This window comes from Arvicola amphibius, chromosome 6 (assembly GCF_903992535.2).
Source record: "Arvicola amphibius chromosome 6, mArvAmp1.2, whole genome shotgun sequence".
Classification (NCBI taxonomy): Eukaryota; Metazoa; Chordata; class Mammalia; order Rodentia; family Cricetidae; genus Arvicola; species Arvicola amphibius.
Window position 1 is genome coordinate 121,350,895 of NC_052052.2, and position 17,460 is coordinate 121,368,354.

At 39.1% G+C, this 17,460-nt stretch overlaps 1 protein-coding gene across 1 annotated transcript in view; it reads right to left on the reverse strand.

The window, feature by feature from the left end:
- Positions 1–2,320: 2,320 nt before the first annotated feature.
- Nme8 (NME/NM23 family member 8) overlaps positions 2,321–17,460 on the reverse strand; it is a 42,750-nt gene continuing 27,610 nt past the window's right edge. Inside the window, exons 11-15 of the mRNA XM_038335233.1 lie at positions 9,608–9,752; positions 8,787–8,894; positions 7,919–8,070; positions 3,486–3,630; positions 2,321–2,546 (exon numbers count right to left, since the gene is read on the reverse strand). Coding sequence (XP_038191161.1) covers positions 2,321–2,546; positions 3,486–3,630; positions 7,919–8,070; positions 8,787–8,894; positions 9,608–9,752 — 776 coding nt within the window. The remainder of the gene's footprint in view (positions 2,547–3,485; positions 3,631–7,918; positions 8,071–8,786; positions 8,895–9,607; positions 9,753–17,460) is intronic.

The window sequence follows — 17,460 nt, forward strand, 5'->3', positions numbered from 1 at the left end:
TGACCATGGTACTTTTTAGAAGGACTTCCCTCTTTAGAACCTTCTGTTTGAGAATTATTAACTTCCTTATGCAGTGGCTGAAGGCAGAAGAATATCTTTTCTCATTTCTTTGGTACTGCAGCAGCCAGTTATCAGATCCCACAGGTGCACTGCAGCCTTCTCAGGATCATCTTATTCATCCACGCTTCTTTAACCCGCGGTTCCCAAGTTAGTTCAGGCTTCTGTAATACTTCCCACTGATTAACTGCCAAGTGTCCCTGCCTGGATAATTTTGGGCTCCTCATTCTTCCCGCTCCACTTCCTATAAGCATCTGCTCGAGATCACTCTTGCTTATTTTCAACAGACCTAGGACATATGAATTTCCTATCTTCTGTCTTACCGCCATGAACTCATTCGCTTAGAGAACTGTGTATACCTAGCTCTGTAGCAGACAGCAAGAGCTGAAAAAAATGAATCTTAACGTCTGAAGAGGCTCTTATAATCTTAATACTACCCCCATAGTACATATTACATAGCACAGAAGGCACGTAAATGCAGCATCCAACAGAGGATGTTGACACACAAGCACCAAGTGTGTGTGTGTGTGTGTGTATGTGTGTGCATGTGTCTACCTAGAAACTTTAAAAAAAACAAAATTCTCTTTTTCACCTCTTTATCTCTGACCTTGAAATTCCAGTCCATATTTCTAGATATATTTCAATATTATCTTGTCTGATTCCTACCCATGAAACCTATATACCTCATAGCTCTGCCCTGAATTACACACTAAATGGATATCTTCAAATCAGTGATAATGCTGCTCCTGGCCTAAAAGGAAGGCAATACAGATATTGGGAGAAGGACTCACTCTCAACAGAAGCTTGTAGAGTGTTGTTGGTCTTCTGAGAAACCTCCTGCTATTCACTCATTCACACAAGCTAAAATCATTTGAGAGGAACCTCAATTTCTAAAAAATGCCTCCATAAGACTAGACTGTAAGCATGTCTGTAGAGTATTTTCCTAATTCGAGACTGATGGAGGAGGGCCCAGGCACTGTGACTGGCGCCAGGTTTGGACGGGTTCTGAAAGAAACCAGACTGAGAAAGCTATGAGGAGCAAGCCAGTAAGCAACACCCCTTGGTAGCCTCTACATCAGCTCCTGCCTCTAGGTTGCTGCCCCGTTGGAGTTCCCATCCTGACTTCCTTTAGTGATGGATTATGATATGGAAGTGCAAGCCAAATGGACCCTTCCCTCTTTGGTCATGGTGTTTCATCAGAGCAACAGAAACCCTAAGACAGTGAGTGTGCTCTCCTATCCCTTGAGGGGCCTTCCTGAAATGTTTTCTCTACCTCACAGAGTTTTCTCACTTTCCTGTGGACACTGAACCTCATCTAGGCCCAGGAATGTGAGGACAATATTCCACACATAGATTAGTTTGTTACTGAAAAATCTACAGCCAAAGACATCATACAGTTGATGCTCAAAGTCTACTTTTAAGCACAAGGAGGAAAAGCAGGTTTGATTTTAAAAAAATCACCAATTTCCTGCTCTGTACCCCACATGACTCATGTTCTTAAAACAAGCAGATTTAGTGCCCATGCATATGAGGTAGTGTACTGCACCCTTAGGGTTATCACTCTTAGGATTGGATTTAAGACCTGTTTAACAAGAAGGAAACAATGCCTGGTACTGGAAACCTAGATAACTCTTCAATGCAAATGAAGTCATGGTTAATGAAAGAGAATCTACAACCATTAAATTACTAAATTTTAATAATAAGCATAATCCCTAATAACAGTTCTATAAATATTTGTCTTTATACCCACAGATAAGTGTAGTCTTTACCCCTCATTAAGGAAAGGTTGTTTTTTTTTTTTTGCAAGAGATGGGGACCACTGCAGAAATCCATAACCACAGCCAATCAAAATGCAGAGTTATGGAGCCTAGTGCCAATCGGTATATGTCTACTAAAAACTCTTGAACCTAAGGCTCAGAAAACATTGCGAAAGAGGGAGCAGAGGATCAGGGAATTTGCTGTGAGGTTGTTTCTCACATGAATTGGTTGTCCAGTGCCAAATGGTCAGCCCTGAAAATACATGTACAAGCAATATTATATGGCCTAAATAGCTTATATTTAGGAATATATATGTATATACAAATAAGCATACAATAACAATTGGTAGAAAAATATGTCATGAATTTGAAGGAGAGTGAGAAGTGGGTATCTGGGAGGATTTGGAGGTAGAAAAGAGAAGTTGCAATTATAATCTTTAAAATAACATTTAAAAAGAAAACAAAGGTAATTAAAGCATACTCTTTATAGCACGTACTCTAGTGTTCTAGTCTTCGGGATTATCCTCTGTGAACACATTATTGATGCTGACTGCTGCTTCAGGTGCATTAGATGCCCCATGGACAGCATTTCTCAAAATGTCTAGTCCATATTTGGCTCGGAGGGAATCTGGGGAGAGCAGTTTTGCTTCTTCTGGGTCTACCGGACCCATCATTCGTCTCCATTCTGCAACAGCATTCCACTTGGTCAGGACCATGATTATAGATGTGCCCCTGCAAACAGCAATTCTTTCAAAAGGCAGGCTCCTTTAAGGGTATGAATTGCACACAGTGCTAAATTCAGAATGCTTCTGGTCCATCCAGGACAGTTTTTCCTAACAGTATAATCTTGTGTTACTTTGTTTTCTCCCTTTTCGACAAGTTTTGTGTCATTTTCTTTAATTCTAAAGAATGAACGTGAATGGATTTATAGTTTCACTACTTTGGAGACCGTACAAACATTGAATGGGCCAAGGACTCTTGTTTCCTGGTCAACCTTCAGCCTCTAGTCCTTTAGGAGTTGCCTCCACTGCAGAAAGTCATCTTTCACAGACCACCCCCATTCCCTAGATGTGCTCTATCCAGTGACTGTCTGGTACCTGAGGCAAAATGACTTAGCTCAGCTCAATGCACAACCACTTGAATGGACAGTCTAGTTGGTCAGCAGACACACTGGTCATCTGTAGAGCACCCTGACCTTTTCCTCCTGCCCTTCCTACCTCTCTTTCCTTCCTCTACCCCACAAAATCCTCTAAATCCATAGCTTGAGTCATGTACTCTCCCCAGGTGCATACAGCAGATGTATCTGGAGCTTAACTTTCTTAGTGTTCATGGTGCAGGATCTCAGTCATCTTCACTTCCTGTGAAGTGGGTCTCATGGCTTCCTCTCCATTTTACAGGAAAGGAGATTTAAGCATAATTCTGCATTGGTTAAACTCTGATAGCTTCTACATGTAGTGTGAAGAACTAAAGAAATAGAAAGAGGAAGGAATGGGAAGGAAGAAAAGAAGGAAAGAAATTGTAAAAATTAATAAACTTTGGAAGTTAACAAAGTGACTTTCCATGAGTCAGATTAGATAGAAAATTGTTAAAAATAATTTCTGTTTCCTACAGTTTCTATAAGTGTACAATTACCACTTCTACAATATAAGCAACCACATTTCAGAAACTTACGAAGATAAGACTTCCAAGACGTTTTTGTAAAAGTCTCTTCCTGTTATTTTGAAATAAACTTTGTTGGCATGCTCAGGAATCAGAAGCATTTCTTTCAGCATAGTTATCTCAAATCTTGCCACTTTAATGGCCTTCAGGATCTCCACTAAGGAAACAAACATTAGGTAACATTGAAGAGCATTTTTTCCATGTTCATGGTATAGTAAAGATCAAAATACCAGAGGAAAATAATAGTTCAACTTGCATCTTGTGGTTTATAAATATGCAAAATTGTATAAAATTAAAAGCACCAATAACAGTCAGAAGATGTTCAGAATTTTAACATGAATGTCCCACTTTGATCAATTGATGGATTATCAAAGGAAAAAGGAGAACTGTGGGCATGCTAAGCATGAAGACATATTTTCATCTTTAGGCCCCAATGTCCACGAATGCCTTATATGATCTGTACTGGGAAATAGCCAAGGCAAAAATTATTTTCTGAAGTAGAAAGGCGCTTCTGAGTGCATCAGTACAGTGAGTCCTGTAAGAATCTCATCAGTCGCTTGAGCACTGAAGTCTGCATTCTCCCCATCAAGGGGACCCACATAAGACTCCGAAGCATTCTTTGTAAAGGAAGGAGAAGAGTGGGGAACAGATGGATTGTGGGGGGAAGAGGGCAGGGAAGGAAGAAAGGCACAGCCAAGGAAATAGGAAAGAAATGATTTTTTTTACTCCAAGTAAAAACATTCAGAGGTGTTGGCCTGAGAGAAAGGAGAGTGAGGACCTAATTTATAGAAAACTTGAAGAAGGCTGGGTCTTTCTGCTGGTGAGAAGATATCATAGGATCTACCCCGGGAGACCCTCTAAGTAACAAATGTGAGGATCACAAGAATACAAGAGAACATGGGCCCAGTCCTATAAACTTATCATGAGAGAAAATGGACATTTTTAAAGAATAATGTGTATGGTCCTAAACCACAGTCCTGGGCGAAACAACATCTCTGGACTCTCAAGTACCCTTATTTTTAGAAATGCTGACTTTGAGTTAGGCATGGCCAAAGCAACGGTGCTATCACAAAGCAGTGTGTCTTGATTGGCGTTTCTACTGCTATGATAAAATACCATGATTGAAAACAACCTGGGGAGGATAGGGATATTTTATCTTATATTTCCATGCCACAGTTCATCATTGAAGGAAGTTAGGGACGGAATTCAAAAAGCAGAAATATTAAACAGAAACCATGAAGACATGCTTCCCCTTTCTGGCCTGCTCTTTATGGCTTTCTCAGTCTCATTACAGTTCTTATAAAACTTAGAGCCATTTTTGATGTGGGATTTCCCTCTGTATGCTGTGATTGCCATTGATAAATAAAGGAACTGCTTTGGGCCTATAGCCAGAGCTATAGAGGAAAACAGAACTAGGCCAGGAAACTAAACTGAAGCTAGAAGCAAGGAGACAAGAAGGAGGAGTTTAAGAGAAGCCATGTAGCCCCCACTGGAGACAGATGCCAGGACTTTAGCAGGTAAACCCACAGCCATGTGTGGCGATACACCAGTTCTAATAGAAATGAGTTAAATTCACTAGTAAGAGTTAGCCAATAAGAGGCTATAGCCTAATGGGCCAAGCAGTGTTTCAATTAATACAATTTCTAGTGATTATTTTGGGGCTAAGCAGCCGGGAACACAACCAAGTGACCTTCTCACTACACATCTTCCCAGGAGTGCACTTCCCATAATGAGTTAGGTCCTCTCACATCAATTATCAATCACCAATAAGAAAATGTCTTACCGACTTGCTTGCAGTCCAATTAGTGAGGGTATTTTTTTCTCAATTGATATTCTCTTCTTTTAAATGAATCTAGCTTTGTGTTTAGTTGAGAATACCACATTAGTGCAATTAACCCACTTGCCCAACTTGACTCACAAAACACAGCACTATCCAACTACAACCTTCCTGGTTTCCTTCTGTCCTCTAGACTGTCATGGTAACACTAATATCACAATGTCAAATATCCCAACTTTTAAAACTCCCAGTCTTCAAAAACCCAGTCTTTTAAAAGCATCCAAAGTCTCAAAGTTCAAGCATCTCTAAAGTATTTGCTCTCTCTAAAACTTTAAAGTCTCTCTAAACTTCAAAGTCTCTTAAAGTTCAAAGTCAATGGTGAGTGCATGTTGAAATAAAAAATGAGGTAACTACTCGTTGACTCCAAGAGGGAAGAATCAGTTCACAGTCACAGTTAAATCAAAGCAAAAACAAAGTTTCATGGTGCAAAGTCTCAGTGTTTTGATGTCTTAAGACCTATTCACCAATCCTCTGGGCTCTAAGAGACCCTTGCCTTCAATTTGCTGTTTGCAACCACAGGACAGTCTGTTTTATAGACTTCAGGTCCACTCCACTCTACACCTGCGCTGTCCTTGGTAGTTGTCCCATGGTACTGACATCTCCAGAAAGCTGCGGTCTCTCCTGCACACTGAGCTTCACCTTCACAATAACTTCTGAGCTCTCTCAGGGACTCTTACCTTGCTGCATGGTACCAAACCTCAACTTCTCTCAATGACCCCTTCAATTACCAGCCTTCTATGCAACTGAGGCCTGTACTTTTCACTAATAGGCTCTCACTATATCATGGCTCAACTATTCTTCATGACCCCATTCATGCCTTCAAAATCAGTAACACTGGAAGACTCTTACAGCTTGTCAAGTTCAGCTGCCAATACAAATTACAGCCTTGGGCACCTCTGGACCATGGTTTCTGTGTGCTGACCCTATGGAAACACCTCTCAGAAGATTTCACCTCGATAATGCTTGTCTCTTCTTAATCACTGCTAATTTCTTAGCACCAGTTAGCCAGCATTGGTTGCCCCAATAAAGCAAAGGTTTTATTTTAGTGTTATTGGTCTCTAGTCAATTACAGATGATTCTTCAGCTACAGCTGACCAGATGCCACTGATTCTTAACACAAAATATCATACAAACAACCACAGCAGGGTCTTTGCTTTCTTTTGACATTTCACGGGCCAGACCTTCATCATCGTACATTGCTCTCAACATTCGTATATGCCAAGATACCACAGAATGGATCACTAAACTCTGAGATCTTGATGTTTCTCCAGACCTTTCACAATCCCTTCTGTCAAACCAATAGTCCCTTCTTTGGTACTGATTTCTGTCTTAGTTAGGGTTGATTTTACCGTAATAAAAACACAGTAATTGAAAATAACATGGGGACGAAAAGATTTCTTTCATCATATACTTCTGGATCAGTCCATCATTGAAAGAAGTTAGGGCAGGGACTCAAGAGGCAGAAACTGAAGTAGAAGCCCTAGAAGAGCACTGTTTACTCACTTGCTCCCTGTGGCTGACTCATCCTGCTTTCTTATACAATTCATAACCATCTGTCTAGGGGTGGTAATACCCACAGTGATGTCATCCCACTTCCCTCAATAATTAATCAAGCCGGGCGGCGGTGGCGCATGCCTTTAATCCCAGCACTCAGGAGGCAGAGGCAGGCGGATCTCTGTGAGGTCAGACCAGCCTGGTCTACAAGAGCTAGTTCCAGGACAGGCTCAAAGCTACAGAGAAACCCTTTCTCGAAAAACCCAAAAAATAAAAAATAATTAATCAAGAAAATGGGTTCTTTTGCATTAGCATCTTTCCTGGCCTAGTTATAGACCACGTTCAAAGAGCCACCTTTTCTAGTTAGGGTTCTTGAACCCTCTTTATGCCAGGACCACTTTTCCAGGGAAAATCAATTCTTCCCATTGTCACGCCTTGCCAAAATCCTCTGCCATCTGCAAAGCACCAATCCTAGTTCTAGACCTGTGTCTTTTAACTCTTTTTATATGAAAACCCCATTTTCTTGCCTAGCTCTACACCTATGGTTCAGGAGTCAGCTTCTCCGGTCCAGTTAAAGAGCTCATCAACCAACTTTACCGGGCCTAACTCAGGCCACACATCTCTTGCACTTGCCCAATCTAAGGAAAGCTAGACTATCATCACAACCAAAGAAAGAATTCCACATACCTGGGATAGATCACAAAAGCAAAGGCAAAAAGCCCACGAATGGCCAAAACAGTATGTTCCCCATGAAACCCACTATTCCTGCAGAAGAACCCAGGAGGCAGAATTTAAAATAATGATAATAAACTTGATCAAATTTCTCAATGAATTTAAAGAAGATATCAATACAATTCACTTAAGGCCACGATAATAAAGATAATTATTTGAATAATGTCTAGGAAAATATAAATACACAACTGAGTGAAAGAACAGAGGTAAGTCAGGATTTGAAGACTGAATTCAATAAAGAGAAACACTGAAGGGACCACAAGCCAAAATAAGGATAAGAACTGAAAATCAATATCTAAATTAGAAAATTCAAGGGGAAAAGCTTCTTGTAGAATGAATCAAGCAGAAGATGTCAGGACTTGGTGATGTAGTAGATGCTTACATCTTTGTTCCTGAGTCACGTGGGGCTTGATCAGTGCCAGCGTGCTCTGAGGAGGGAAGAAGCACTCTATGTCTTTCACAGCCGCTGCCCTTGAACTGCTTCCATAGAACTGGTTGATAGGGAAATTTCCTGTGGCAAACTGTGAACATAAACTTTGAAAAAGAGGTCAAGTCAAAAATCAAATGTAATGTAACAATCTAATGCGACGCAACACTACTTATTTAATTTGCCTTTTAAAAACCATGCAACAGCATCCATTCCATCTCTAGGTACTGTGAAAAAGTAATTAGTGACTTGGATATACTATATCCTTTTGTGAGGTAGCAGACATTAGAAAAGAAATATGTGAACATTTAAATCCCATTGTTAATGGATATTACCAAGGAAAACTAGAATAGGGACCCCCTGCATTGAAAAGGCTGGGGCTAACTACATGACCTCACTTGGTCAAATTAAAGTTCTCTGTATACGTGGTGCTTACGGTTTAATTTTTGATTTTTCTCAAGAATTTTAAAGCTCTTATGGTCAATTAAAGATGTTGCAGCTATGATCACAACTTAATTGGGGTTATTGTCATAAAACTATGGTTACAGTAGATGTTTCTTTTGGTAAGTAGAGATGAACCATTAGTTTGGTTTTAATTCTAGGCCCAAGTCAAGCATCCCACCTTTTCTTGGCAAAACCATGGTCATCATCAAGAGGTATGTAGACCATATTCTTACCATAAGCAGTCAATAACTCCACCAGAAACATGAGCTTTCCTGAGAAGCCCTCTCAGGTTAAAAGTGTACTTCCTGTATCTTAGACTTAAGAAGAAATTAAACTGCATTACACGAGAAAGGGTAGGGAGCCATGCTGTGAGCAATACCTCTCTTGATCAGATGCGAATGCTTCCTCAACAGTTTTTGGTCCCATTAACTCTTTCCAATATTCCAAAGCATTTGCCCTCAATAGAACAAGGACGTAAGATGGACTGCTGTTAGAAAAAGCAAAACCAAAGGTTAATGAAAGAATGTCGTAGTAGCTAATGACATACATAGAACACAAGTGTGTTTGTTGTTAAACTGACTGCAGTATGTCAAATGATTTAAAAGGCGTCCAACATTAATATATGTTAGCATCCACTCAAGAGCAATACTTACATGAGCTGGGAAGAAAGACAGAAAGGGAAGGGCAGAATACCAGTTCTTTAGAGTGATTTCTTCTGGTCTTCATGCTCTGGTTGGATTATGTAACCTTGTAGGACTTTTGCTTCAGCTGCATTTCAGTTGCTCCTCTAGATAAGTGGCAACTTCTCAGCATTTCATTTCTTCTCCAGGATGAATGATATTCAAGGTTATCAAAGTCCCCCAAAGAATAATCAGGACTGCTCAAAGGGTCAAACAGTCCTAGTTGGGCTTGGTGATGTTACCCACCTCTAGAATTCTGCATTCAACCCCAACTGGAAACTGGTATGTGTCTGTTGTCCATGGGACCTATCATTTGTTCTAACAATATTCCAGAAATGGAGAGGAGACAGATATTTGAGCAGAGAATGAGGACAGTAACAAGGTTGACAACGACATAGGCCAGGAACTGTTTATAGAATTTAGAAGTTTGCCAACCCCCCAAAAAAGAAAGCTTAAGAAAAGACTGAAATGAGTGGACAATAGATCACAATTCTTTCGAACTTGGAACACTCTGCTTTACCTGGACATGAATGCTAAAAGTTTATTAAAGTACTCTTCATTCTCATAGTTCTTGCACACTGTTCTGGCTTCTTCCTCTGATAATAATATTTGCCTCTGCATCAGTATGGTGAACCCTTCCTTCTGAATAATGTCCAAAACATCATCTAAAAAAAAAACAGTCATGACAAAGTATGTTTCCAACATGCAGATCCCAGCCATAAACACAAAACAGCATTATGAGGTACCTTATGTGACTAATTATCTTGGTAAATGTAAAAGTTCACAAAACAGCTTCTTAGGTTTCAATACAAATGAAACTTCTTGATTTATCAATTATAATTTGCTTCAAATTTTCCAATTACATAGCAATTACTCACAAACACTTGCACAAAGGAGCCTCAGGGAGTAATTTCTTTTGCCTCACATGTGCCATAGGTATGCAGATACATGGTGACTTTCATGAAGATGGCCCCCACAGGTTCACATGTTTGAATGCTTGGTCCTCAAAGGTGGAACTGTTTGTGAAGAGTTAGGAGGTGTTCCTTGTTGGAGGAGGTGTGTCGCTGGGTATGTGTTCTGATGTTTAAACGCACATGCCATTGGCAGTTCTCTCTCTCTCTCTGCCTCCAATGTAGGATCAGATGTAAGCTTGTAGCAATTGCTCTAGCACCATATTTGCCTTTCTGTTGTCATGCTTCCTGCCATGATAGTCATGGACTCACTCTCTGAAACTCTAAGCAAGCACCCAATTAAACACTTTCTAGTATAAGTAGCCCTGGTCATAGTGTCTCTCTACAGCAATAGAAAAGTAACTAAGACAAGATGGTAGCCTAAATATTTAAATAATTCCAGTATAAATATTTATAAATATCAGGCTATATTTTTTACTTGTCTATTTAGGGAGAAATAAATTGACTGAATATCCAAAAGTATTTCTCAATCACCTTCTCACTAACCTGCTTCTCTCTGTGGAAGGCCCGAAAATAAAGCATTTTTCTATCCTTCCTCAAGTACAATGTAGAAATGAACCCATATGCAGCATATGACATGTAAAGAGAATATGCTGAGATGTTGCTGAAAGAGGTAACTAGGAAAATCTCTCTGCTCTACACTGGTTCTCTGCTTTGGATAGCTAAGTACATAATGCCAGGATCTGTAGGCACAATTGATACACCAAAAATATACATTTTAACTTTGAGCCCAGTCAGTATTATGCCTGGCTGATAATTTTTTATAATCAGATTCAAAATGTATCAAAATAAGAAATGCATGCACATAGTTTCATGTTGCATAGTTTCATTAGCTACAACAGCATGATGGGTTGTCACTATCAACTGTCAATCATATAAACCTAAAATGATCAAAAATTGAGACTAGAAGCCAGGCGGTGGTGGCGCACGCCTTTAATCCCAGCACTCGGGAGGCAGAGGCAGGTGGATCTCTGAGTTCGAGGCCAGCCTGGTCTACAAGAGCTAGTTCCAGGACAGGCTCTAGAAACTGCAGGGAAACCCTGTCTCGAAAAACCAAAAAAAAAAAAAAAAAAAAAAAAAAAAAAAAAAAAAAAAATTGAGACTAGAATCAAACCAAGGACCAGTAGAGCAGGATGTCTGAGAAACAGTTTCAATTTTCTTTTCCCCCTTTATCATCATCCCAGCAACTTCAAACTGCTCTACAGTCCCTGAGCCGTAACAGCAATCTGTTACTATCTTAGCTTCTATTAAAATTCATAAAGGAAAGAAAATAGATTTTATTTAAGGAAAAATATTTCATAAACTCTTCAAAAGGATGAGATTTCTGGCACTGACTGGGGTATATTTGCTTTCTTTAGAAAAATGGAAAGAATGTCTCTGTTGTCCAGTAATGGGAGTCTGGGACTCAAGTGCAGACCATACCAAGGCATCTTGCTTGGACAGAGAATCACTAAACAACACTGGACATATATATATATATATATATATATATATATATATATATGTATATATATAAACACACATGCACACACATATATGTGTATATATGTATGTATGTATATATTGTGAGAATGAATGAATGAATGAATGAATGAATTTAGGGCAAATCTGCCTAGGAATTCTGATAAAAGCACACATGTGAGGAGAAAGAGGTGGGAAAGTTAAGGAGCTTTCAGACACAAAAATCAATCAGTTGAAGAGGTGTCATTGCAAGGGAACAAAGAAACAAGGATCAGCTTAAGGGTACTGAAGATCCATGGATTTTTTTGGTTATGTGAATTTACCATTGATTTATGTTTATTGATGTGTTGGAGTATATCCTTGTATAACCAGAAAACTTCACTCTCAAGGAAGAAAGAAATGTTAGAAGAGAATAAGCAGAATCTGCAGATGAACAGTCCATGAGAAGCAGATATGACATACATGGAATAAGGCATCTATTGGGTCATATACAGCAAAGAGGTTAACTCTTTCAGTCAAGGATGATGGTTTTTTCATATATAGAGTAATGAGGCATGGATATATGAAAACTCATTCAGCTTTCTGCCTCTAACACTATTCTAATATGCAGATCCTGAGGATCTCTTACTACAGAGGGCGTAAGGTTTTCTCTCTGAGGCTAATTCTCACTCCTCTGCTACAGAATCATTTCTACCTGGCTCTATTCATGGTCAGTCGTACAGCTAATTAATCACAGGGTGCAATTCTAATACAAAAAACTCAGAAGTGTTACTCTAATATGGATGACATAATGGGAAGCAAGTGATCCTGGTGAAGCATGCCACAGCTCTAACTTCACAGCTTTAACCTTCTCAGAATATTCCTACCACCTGGAAGAGTATTACTGGCCAAAAAATCAGTGTGATCAGTCCCCAAAGGGTCATCATCTGCAGATTCAACCAAATACAATTTGTAAGACAGTGAGGTAGGCTTGAGGGTTGCTGGGTGTATACTGAATGCATACATATTTTTATTGCTTTTCCCTAAACAAACCATAAAAATAACTTACACAATGATATGGGATGTCCTTCTGTATATGTTTTGCTCTTATTGGTTAATGAATATATCTAATTTGACCTATGCAGAGCAGAATATAGCCTGGCTGAAAGAGATAGAAGAGAGAGAGAGAGAGAGAGAGAGAGAGAGAGAGGAGAGTGAGAGAGAGGAGAGAGGAGAGAGATGAGGGAGTAGGCAGAGTCAAAGAGACCCCATGTAGCTGACAAAGGAGAAAGATCCTGCCAGAACCTTACCAGTAGGCCAGAGCCTTGTGGTGATACACAGATTAATAGAAATGGGTTAATTTAAGATATAAGAGCTAGCTAGAAAGACACCTAGGTTGTTGGTTAAATAGTGTTGTAATTAATATAATTTCTGTGTGATTATTTTGGTCTGGGCAGCCAGGAAACTAACTAGCAGCCTCCACTTACAAAGTGGCACTAATGTGGACCAACTACATCCACAGAAAACCTGAGAGCTTGGTAAGGAATTCTAAACACAAAAGAACAGAGTTAAGCACAGCTTCTTGGTAGCAGCAATGTCTCGGGTGGGATATGTTTGCTCAAGGCAAGCAGAAGCATGATTTCTTTAAGAGAAGGCTTCCTAACTCAGCATTAACGGCAAAAACTGCATGACTCCTTTAAGAGCCAGCTTCCTGGTTCATGCTGGTGCATTAAGGAGCACTTAAATAGGGTCTATGAGTAGTGTTACAAATTGCTTAATAGCAACATAGACCACCTGTGTCCCTGGAGCTGGAATGGTGAAAACAACTTACAGAGGTGGTGAACATGCCTCCACCATGTTGGACTGGTTGGAACAAACAGGCAGGGCCATCGAGTTGGTCCTAGCCACTTCTGCTTAACATTTTTTTAAAAAGGCACTTCTGGTCAGAAAATGATTAGAGACATACAATAAAGACAGATTCAGATAAAAAGACTTCTAAATGGGTCATAGTGTTAGATAAATATATATGGGTTTTGAGAGAAAGAGTATAGAAAGTCATAGATTAAAGAAGTAAAGATAAATATTACAAAGTAATAGAGTAAAAAAATAAGCCACATAAAGGTGGAAAATACACAGAGAGTCTGAATTATGTGTATCATTGTGTTTTCTTTGAATTTTTTGACTGCAGAGAGACATTTAATTCTGGGGGATGTTAAGTTAAACCAACATAGAACTATCTTGACTTCAAAATTTGAGTATAAGGATATGTTACTATGGAAAAGAGGTTCTGCTTTTGTTTCCCCAGAAGACGAGAACCTGTGGATTTCTTCCAGGATAATGTGGTTTGATAGAACAAGACCCCCTCCTTGAAAGGTCTCCATGGACCCTAAAAATACTTCACCCAAAAAACAGCAGGAAGCAGTTTGGAAAAAAAGCCCAAATTTCCAAAATGATTGTTTATAATTTTTGTTTACTTAAAGGGGGATATGATAAAGATGAATACTTTGCATTGGTATGGATCTTGGTCTATCAATACAAGTTTAAGGTCAATTTTATTATCTTGTACATATGTATTTCTACTCTTATTTAAATTAAGGTATTTTGTTTGTGCAGCTTATTTTAAAAAGAAACATAATAGATAGTCATCTGTAATAGTCTAGATATACAGAGATATATTTCAGTTAGATGATCTTCAACACTTCAAAGACCTTACAGCATTATGGCATTAAAAGGTTTTAAGAACTTAGACTTTTCTTAACAATGAGACATGTCTCCTTCTGGCAGCACGAATTACTTCAGAGAAATTGATGGGCATTGAAGAAACTCATTATAAAATTTGCCCATAATGTGACAAGACTAGCCATTTGAGCAAGAAACTGCTCTTGTCTGGACTGCTTTATTGTATGTTGTATGAAGTGGATATGCAGGACCTACAGAAAAGTAACTGTTGCACTTTCCAAAAGATGGGATGGTCCTTCAGGATTCCTGCTTCACAAAAGAAACTGCCAGACATTCTGCAGGACACAGAAGAAAGCAAGTGATGAACTTAGTCATTATAAGGCAAAACAGATCTTCAAATTTCCTGTTTCATGGAAAAGTCTGCTGGTTACTATGGGTCTGTAGGTTGAAGATGGATACCCCAACATTACAGAAGAACTTTGGGTGACTGTCCAGATGGCATGACATCTCTGTCAATTCTAGAACTTTAGAAATTGCTTACAATACATTTCCTGTTTACTTAAGTAATGGTATATCACCTAAGTCTTTGATAGATTTGAAGACAGATAGTTGTAGTTTTCCTTAGTTATGATAAAAGATAAATTAGATATGACACTTCTAGATATAAATAGACCAAATATTTTAAGTGTAATTCTTTGTTAATAGCTGTTTTTTACATGTAATTTTACTATGTTAAAGTTAAAACCTTCCTTTTTATTTAGACATAAAAGGGGAGATATTGTGATATACCCTTCTATATAAGTTTTTTTTTCTTATTGGTTAATAAATAAAGCTGCTTTGGCCTATGGAAGGGTATAATATAGCCAGGCTGGTAGAGATATATAGGGAGAGTAGACATAGCTGCCAAAGGAGAAAGACCCTGCCAGAACCTTACCAGTAGGCCACAGCCTTGTAGTGATATACAGATTAATAGAAATGGGTTAATTTAAGATATAAGAGCAAGCTAGAAAGATGCCTAAATTGTTTACCAAATAATGTTGTAATCAATATAGTTTCTGTGTGATTATTTGGGTCTGGGCTGCTGGGAAATAAATGAGCAACCTCCACTAACAGCATTTACTTTGCCTTACATATTGCATATAGAGATCATATGATATACACAGTTGCATGGATATATGTCACAAGCAAAAGGCACACCACTTATGTATGGGGTTAAGTATCCTGGGATTTAGCATTCAGAAAAACTCTGTAGTCAACCCCTGAAGAGACTAAGGGAGGAGTGACCTCAGGAAATAACATTTAACCACTGCCAGAGCAAAACAAACAAACAAACAAATAAATAAATAAATGAGGTGGGATTCTGAAGGATGAATTGTGTGGTATGAAGATCATATCATATCTTTCAAAAGATGCTCTAAAATGTATTTAATGTATTTAAGAATATACATATTCAAGACATGTAGAAACAACTACAACTTCTAGAATTTTCCCTGAGTCGCCCTCTCCACTATTTTCCTCAGCCTCCAGTAGTCAATATTCTCCTCTCAGTTTCTGAAAGGTCAGCCATTTAAGACTCCACATACAAATGACAACCGTCAGCACTTGCCTTTCTATGCATGGCTTGTTTCACTTAACATAATGTTCTCTACCTTCATCAACATTCTTGAAATGGCACACTTTTTGTCTTTGAATGGATAATACTATTCCACTCTGTGTGTCACATTTTTTATCCATCCATCATTTTATTGACAGCTGTTTCCCCTTCTTGGTTCTTGTGGGCAGTACTATAATAACACAAGAGTATGCCTGTCTCTCTGTCATACTGATTTCATTTCTCCTGCCTGCATTTACATTCAGGAGGGGAATTCTGGATCATAGGAGTAGTTCTTCCAGGTTTTTTTAATTAAAAAAAATCCAATTTTCACTTTTAATCATGTTTCTGTCTGTATGTTTATGTATGGGCTTGTGCACATGAGTTCCAGTGGCAGAAAAGGTCAGTGGTGAAGGATCCCTCCAGAGCTGGAGTTACAGAGAGTTACAGAGATAGTACTGACTGCTGGCCAGTCAGGACCAAAGTAAGGTCTATGGAGTACACAGCAATTTCCTCACAAGTTTTGTGATGGAGGATTCTCATTAGCTAATAAACAAACTGCCTTGGCCAGCCCTTAGGTGGGTGGAGTAGACAGAACAGGAAGAAGGAAGTGAGGTAGATGGCTCAGTCAGATGCAACGCCTCTCCTAAGTTAATAGATCTAGATCGCATGCCTCTCCTCAGTGAGATAGTTGCCATGAAGCCAGCCACCAGGACAGGCATGCTGAATCTTTCCTGGTAAGACACCACTTTGTGGTGTTACACAGATTATTCGATATGGGTTAGTCAAGATGTGAGTAAGAGGCTGAAAGTAATGGGCCAGGCAGTATTTAAAAGAATACAATTTGTGTATTGATATTTCGCGTGTAAAGCTAACCATGCGGGAGCCGGACTGGACGGAAAGCAAGCCTGCCCGCAGCTCCAACACTACAGTTTTGTCAAGTGAAAAGTCAAAATCACGCTATGTTTTGGTGAAGTGTTCAATATGCATACAGGTAACAAAGGTGAGAACAAATGAAAAGCCTTTGAAAGCAACATGCTTGTTTTTAGCATTATTTAATCTCAAGTAAAAAAATATAAACTGTTGATCATTTTAATATTGTTTTATATATAATCTGTAGGCCACTCATTAAAAGAACTGTATAAATTATACATACATGCTTACAGTTAAATTAAAATGAGGCACTTAAAATCATGCAAATTTTAAAAAGAAAGAGGAAACACAATTACAAATTGATAGTGAGATTTAATTTAAATGCCATAAACACAGCAACTAAAAGATGCTCAGGCTTAATCTGATTCTAAGACTATGTTCTGTACTAATTAATGGTGAAGAGACCAAATGATAACGGAAATGGTTGACAAGCTGAGGTACAAAATGTAGAGAAGGAGCTGTGATGCCTCTGAGGAAACAGAGGAAATACAAAGAAGCAACAAACAAAAATGCTTTCCATTGCTGTGACTGCACTTGCCCCCTGCCACCCCCGTCCTTAGTGGACTCTTCCTAGGAGCTCACTGTGTCACTCTCCTCCAAGCATGACATGGCCATTGTCTCAGCATTACAGCACTGTGGTCACCAACACAAGACCTTCATTAAGACTGGGTGGAACAGGGGAAGTCGCATAAAGCTCAGGAGGCCCATGGGGTCCACAAGATACATGAGACCCGCCCCCTTCTGAAAGGGGGCGGGTCT